Consider the following 6,749-nt stretch of genomic DNA (forward strand, 5'->3'; position numbering starts at 1 on the left):
ATTTGGGATAGGGAACGGGGATTGTTTGGGGATTCGGGTTTGGGTTTAGGAGATGTGAAAATCGTCCCCGACCCGCTCCGTTGTCATGCCTAGTCCATGTTAAGTTGTTAACCTACTGAAGATTTTATTTTATTTTTATTAAAAAGGCAAAAGAAAGTTACTATTGTATTAGTATTCTTATTATTATGTAATACACCTCCACATTACTAAACATAACATATTAGTTAGGAATTGTTCATCAATATATTTAACTAATTAAAAATAACTAATTTTATTTATAATAATAATAATAAATTAAAACACTTTTTTACTAAGGCATGCACCATCAGTTTAAAAAAAAATTACTCGGTAATCAAATCATTTAAGTCAATTATTAGAAACCATCTGCGTATAAAATGATCAATATGACATAGCAAGATACACATCGTTCATTGGATGACGGTGTATAATTTTACACTGTGCATACATCTCTTATTTTCTATTTTTCTTATAATAGTCATCATAGTATATATACTACATAAGATCATATAATGAGTAATGGTAAGTCAAAGTAATTTACAACAAGTTCTTAAAATGCGAGGCTTACAATACAACAGGCATCTTCTTTTTTTTGGGTACAAGTACATCAAGCATCTTAATTAGGGCAATTTTGAAATATGTAAGGAAGCTGTCAAAACACGATACAACATGTAACAACAGTTTTGTCACTACTTTTATATTTGATTCTCATTTATTCCATCAATACTGGTTGAAGTCAAAATTGACTTGGGAGGAGTTTTATTCAATTTAAATATTAAATTCACTCATCTTGAATGACACATTTCATGTACAGAGTCAAGCACATATACATATATAATGCAAAAAAGGAAAAGGTATCAACTACAAAAGGCTTAAGATGACCATAAGTTACCCCCACCACAGAGTAAAAACCTACCAGATTCAATACTACTTCTTAGCATCACCCTATCAACCAACAAACTCTCAGCTGATGATTGGAAACTATAGTCACGCATCTCACCATAACTTGATCTCATAGTTGGTAACTTTGAAACACTTTTTTCAAACTTTTTTATGTACTGTTGAATATCTTGTTGAACTGTGGTGCCTTCAGATGGTTTCTGTGCAAAGGAGAAGCAGGGTTTAGAGTCAGCTTCTTTGCTATCAGCAGTTGAGATGACTTGTTCATGGATAGCTTCCTCAGAATCAATGCTGGCAGGTGGCTGCAATGTGTCATAATGGAAATCATGCGATTGTTTGCGAGTGCCGGATTGCTGCAAAATTGTAAAACATTTATTTCAAATACTCATGATGGAATAAGTTTACATTAATATGTATGATTAGTTTAGAAGTGGATGGGTTCAAAAACATATATAAGAATAACAAGATGCACTTGCTAAGTAGTAAGTATATTACTGACGAAATTAGAAGCCGGAGTATTTGAACTTGCCTCGGTTAAACGGGATGGAGTAGATGGACCAACCATACTGAGCGGAGGATCCTCTTGAGATGAAAAGTCTGAACTATCGAATGTTGATAGTGATACACACTCGTCAAAATAAGCCTTGGCATCTTCTGCAAGACGTTTTGACATCCTTTTTCTTTCAATGCTAGACTGTAACCATGTTTTTGGATTCATCAATGATGGAATAGAAACATCTATTGTAACATATGGAGTAAATATAATGTGAAAGGAACCTACTTTTCTTGATGGACGAGACTTTGGGATATTAGGGGTCTTGGGATATGGAAGAACTTCTCTCAAGATTCTATCCAGTTCTCGCACTCGATGTTCTTCAACTGCCAAATCTGCCCGAAGACGTCTAGCTCGCTCTTCGGCCTGTAAATATCACAAGTTATACTCAATAGAAAGCAATATAAAAGAACGAGAAGTTAATCATACTTCATCTGCCAGTATAAATGGGAATACTACGGTACCTCTTCAAGCTTTTTGGAATACTCTCGTCTAGTCTCCAATGCTAATTCTAATGTACCAGGGCTTAGCAAGTCGGGATGAATATTAGCCATGTCGGTAACAGTAATGGCTGTAGCATTACTCACTTGAATGGCCTAAAATTCCCGAAATCCAGAAGTAAATTAAAGAATAGCATAGAATTTCCTTTTACAATTATTATAGTAATAGTAACAATAAAAAAATTCGATATGCACACATAAGCAAACAATAGCACCAAATAATGAGGACTTTGTGATGAGGAACTAGAAATTTGGAGTACATATGAAGGCAAAAACCATGACATGCAGCAGCAACAACAACAACAACAAAGTCTTATCCCACCAAGTGGGGTCTAAGTAAATGACCTGCAGTATGCATATTTTGCAAATGAAAAAAATCAAATGATATTCATAAGGATGCATATATTGTTACAATTCATGCAGGCAAAATTGTGTCTGAGTAACAGACCTGAAAAGCCTATTGATAGATGATTCATTCCCTAAGAAAGAATTGACTGACATGCTGCTTTTTAGGCTGATTTGTTATACTTAAAAGCCTAAGCCTAAAGTCTAGACCATAGTTCTAAATTACGATTGCAGTTATGGTTGTAAATATAGTCATTGCGGTACTAGGAATTTATATTTGCAGCAAAAAGAGAGACCGGTGTATCAATGGGTAAATCACCATTGGTTATATCAATTCAAATTGAGCCAGTTAACTGAAAGCTGGCAAGGAGAAAGTCATAATCTCATGAAACTTACACTTTCGAGGTCAATCTGAATCTCAGAAATAGCTCGTCTCACTTCAGAACGAACTGTTTCATATATATCACTTCCTCCTGGTTGGGCCCTTTGTACTGACTGCACAAGTGAACAAGTTTATACAAAAAATCATCTTTATATCATCAAGAACACCGGCTAATTTTTGGCCTCATATTGTATTGAAGCATTAAATTTCCACCGAGAAATAAATTGTTATGATTTAAAGTTTCTTGGATTTAAGAAAATATAATCTACATCAACATTTCACGGCAAAAAGTATTCAGTCCATTTCGAACAATTTCCATTTAAAGCTTTCCACAAGAACTAAAAAGCCATCAAATACCTTAGTTATAGAGAAATATAACACTAATTGATTAAATTATCCTTTTATTCCATTAGTTAAATTTATAATCCTTCTATGTACTCAATAAAGTGAGAAACAATGTGAAAAAAACAAAAATTCGAAAGTAGTAATTACTTTGAAACAAAGGGAATGTCATTTTCAAACATAAACAGAGATGAGTATGACTAGAATAAAGAATACAAGAATTCCTATAGGGCTATAACCTACCTTCTGCTCACAAACTGCTTTGATAGTTTTCTCATCACAACCAAATCCAGAACTTGTGGTAGAAACCGCATCATCACTATTTTGAGTTTGTGAACCAAACTGCAAAACAAACATTATTAGGATTGAACAATCAAGTAATAGTAGTTTTATTCATCGTCTCAATCATTATAATTAGCTGCAAATACGCACTGAAAAATAAACAACATACTGAATTTGAAGTGAAACGATCTGAGACATCAATAGTTGAATGTTGACTAGACCATCTGCGCATATCTTTCTCTTGATCAATCACGTCTTTATCTGGTCTTCCACACAAACCACCTTTTCTGTTACTCCCACCTAACTTCAGACCATTTCTAGCTTTACAATCAGCTTCACTCTACTCAAAAAAAAAATTTGCAAAATAAGTAGAAATCTTTCCATACTCTTGTTTCCATGTTCCTCATTGAAACAACAAATAAGAGTGCACTTGGCTAGTGAAACTGGAAACATGTTATTTGCTTTCACTTTATTCTAAGTTTTAACAAAAAAATTCATGTACAAATCTTTTAAAAAGGGAAATGAAAAATAAAAAAAATAAAAAAATAAAAATAAAAACTGTCATTTTATCATCATTACTTCATTAGTGAAAGCAAACAAACAACCTTGAAAACATGTTTGGTTTTGAGAATATACTTTATGTTTTTTTGTTTTTTTATTTTTATTGTAATTACAAAATCATCACCTTATTTTCATTTTATTCCTATCTCAAGGTAAGAATGCAAATATTTTGATGTTTTAACTATATCTTTTATAAAAAATTTAAAATAATTAATTGGTATGTGCATGCCCGTCAATATACAAAGTTATACAAAATTAATTGGTATGTGTTTTCAATCAAGCCACCTTATTGGATGCGTGTAAAACTTTTTTTCACCGACTAACTAGATATATAAATTAAATTCTTTTTAAATAGTGAGGAAAAATCTGACAATTCTTCTAATTATCAAAAAATGCCACAAACAAATACAGAAAAATCATGCCCCAAGAGTGTGAGCTAACATTCAAAATGCCCTAAGACGTAAACAAGCAAAATTTTCACATGGATGACAATCTGTATCCTCTGACATTTCCTCCATTTATCAACTTCACACATATATGTTGCTTAGCGCTAGCACTTGATAACAAAGGTATGTCTCATTTCCAACATGTGTTGCTAACATTCAACCACTTAGCAACTTGTTGCACTAATCCAACCAACAAACAAATCATAGCATTGAACATTCTTATGAAATAAGATAAAATTTATAAAATCTCATCCAAATCAAAAATAGTTTGACACATCAAATCTCATAATTTTACTTTTAAGATATAATATGTCCCAAGTTCTACCGCGTACGGAGAAAGAACCACTTTTGTGGACAAGTACTTCAAAATCATTTGAAACTCCAAAGATGATCAATGTTTGCAAAACTAAATTCAAATATACCCTCCCTATTTTTTATCCAAACGACATCAATCATGTCACTGTCTCAAATGTGAGATTGAAGAAACCACAAGCTTTCTACTTCTTAACAGCTTCAACACTTCACAGTAGAACCGCGGTATACAATCTATCAAGATGTTTCCATGTGCATGTTTTGAATTTGCTATAAGTTTGACACAACACTGTAAACTACCAAGAGCTTTAACAAAGCATTCATAATTCTGGCAAATCCACATTGATAAAAAAATGCACACTTTAGATAATTGACTATAGTGCTGCTTTATGCAAATGTACGTTTTTATATAACTGTAATCTAAAGACCGATATAGCAGAAGTAGTTTATACGTTATACCTCAGAAGTGGAATAGTTGAAGTTCCGCCGCGAAACAGGACATTGCGAAGCAGAACGGGTCGATCGTCGACCCGTATCCACCCTAGAAACACTCCGACCAGTATCCTTCCGATTCGGTTCAGCATTTCGCGCCACAGAACGTCCCCGAACAGGAGACGAAGTTTCTAGAAGCGGAAGAGTTTGATTGGGTTTGGAAGTTTGGTCAAAGAGAGGGTTATCCCTCTTGTTAAGAAACTCATTGGAAAAATCGAAAGTAGTGTTTCTAGAAAACGCGCTTACGCTTCTAGACCTTCGAATTGGAGGAGCTCTGGCGGTGGTTGTGGTGGTGGCGGTGGTGGGAGTTGAAGTGGAAGAAGATGATGATGATGATTGGTTTCCTCTCCGTGAAGAGGATTTGAAGGCTGCGACTGCCATCACGAGATAAAGAAGAAAAATGTAGCGAATAAGTTTCTTTGCATCTTCGGAAACGGCGAAGCTTCTTTCTCTTTTGTCTTGTTTATTGGTAAATTTATTTTATTTATTTTATTTATTTCTTTCTTTTCTTTTTTTTCTAATTGTGTTTGTGTGTGTTTTTGGATTTCATATCAATTTGTTTAGAAATGTTTATTAATTAGCATCGTGATCACATGTTTTTGCAGTAATTAAAGGGTTAAATAGCTGTTGATTGACTAAGATTTTTCAAGATTCTTTCTATGTTAGAAAGCTTGGTTTTGTTGTAGCACAAAAAAAATATTACATTTATTAATGTGTTTCTCATAATTTATTATTTTAGCAATATAATAGAACTTTTACATTTTAATGTTATATATACTTTTGATATATATCTTGTCTTTGGATTTTTTTATTGAAGTAAAATAGAGATGATGCTAGTCGAGGTGGTGTGACATTTAAGGGTGGAGGTTTGATTAGAGGTATTTATGGTAATTGAATTTAAAGTTACGTGAAGGCGACGGGTGAGTGTAGTGCTTTAATGGCAATTATGGGGTGTTTATTGCTTTGAAGACGATGGTGATATTAGAGCTGAAACTAGTATGGGCTGGCGGTTAATTTGAATTTACTGATTTGGGTGTTATTCTTATCGTGAAGTTAATTGTTATGTTGATAAAGTTCTAAATATATGTACAGACGGTGGCGACTCTTTTGACGACTCTTTGATAAATTATTATAGTTGTGTCCAAATTGTTCTTATATATGTATAGAATACTATTTGATAACTTTATTAGAACATAGAATTAGTCCTCCTTTCAATTATTGGTGATTATTGGTTTATAAATGATCATCTTTGCCTAGAATCGATGATGTCCTACTTATTATTCATTATGGTACCTTTTTTTTTGTCGGGTCTTATCTGAGGCGGACTATTTATGATTGTTAATGTACTCTTAAAGTTATGTCCGTGTATTTTAAGGAGTTATTATTATTATTATCTAGATGTGTATGTCTTGGATCGACCTGTTTGCTTTGGACCAATGATCAATTTGTGTTCGGGTTCTTATCTGACATAATCACTCCACGTCTAGGTTAATATTTGAGTTGGGGAGAGACTGAAATATACACAGTCTCTCAAGCATGAGGCCCACAGGGGAGAGGTGTTTTAAGGGGAGGTCATGATGTACATGGTCCCTAAAGCATGAGACATGTAGGGATGG

At 33.5% G+C, this 6,749-nt stretch overlaps 1 protein-coding gene and 1 long non-coding RNA gene across 2 annotated transcripts; one reads left to right on the forward strand and one right to left on the reverse strand.

Moving 5' to 3' along the window:
* Nucleotides 1-748: 748 nt before the first annotated feature.
* On the reverse strand, nucleotides 749-5,609 carry LOC127075547 (uncharacterized). The gene is made up of 8 exons (XM_051017009.1): nucleotides 5,101-5,609; nucleotides 3,492-3,662; nucleotides 3,284-3,382; nucleotides 2,713-2,811; nucleotides 1,936-2,067; nucleotides 1,700-1,837; nucleotides 1,448-1,612; nucleotides 749-1,271 (listed from the first exon to the last, which is right to left on the reverse strand). Exons 1-8 carry the CDS (start codon nucleotides 5,512-5,514, stop codon nucleotides 891-893), a joined length of 1,599 nt encoding a protein of 532 aa, XP_050872966.1. The 5' UTR covers nucleotides 5,515-5,609; the 3' UTR covers nucleotides 749-890.
* LOC127075549 (uncharacterized) lies at nucleotides 5,465-6,279 on the forward strand. The gene is made up of 2 exons (XR_007786572.1): nucleotides 5,465-5,602; nucleotides 5,951-6,279. It is a non-coding gene; the product is annotated as an uncharacterized LOC127075549 (long non-coding RNA).
* The last annotated feature ends 470 nt before the right edge of the window (nucleotides 6,280-6,749 follow it).

Source organism: Lathyrus oleraceus, chromosome 4, assembly GCF_024323335.1.
Source record: "Lathyrus oleraceus cultivar Zhongwan6 chromosome 4, CAAS_Psat_ZW6_1.0, whole genome shotgun sequence".
Taxonomy (NCBI): Eukaryota; Viridiplantae; Streptophyta; class Magnoliopsida; order Fabales; family Fabaceae; genus Lathyrus; species Lathyrus oleraceus.

What these genes read in the sequence shown, in the direction of transcription:
- LOC127075547 (XM_051017009.1), bottom strand. Translation starts at nt 5,514, where the DNA reads ATGGCAGTCGCAGCCTTCAAATCCTCTTCACGGAGAGGAAACCAATCA. An exon ending in TCAACTATTCCACTTCTGAG is followed by an intron (nt 3,663 to 5,100) that starts GTATAACGTATA and finishes TTTTTTGAGTAG; the next exon opens with AGTGAAGCTGATTGTAAAGC. An exon ending in AGTCTCGTCCATCAAGAAAA is followed by an intron (nt 1,613 to 1,699) that starts GTAGGTTCCTTT and finishes ACATGGTTACAG; the next exon opens with TCTAGCATTGAAAGAAAAAG.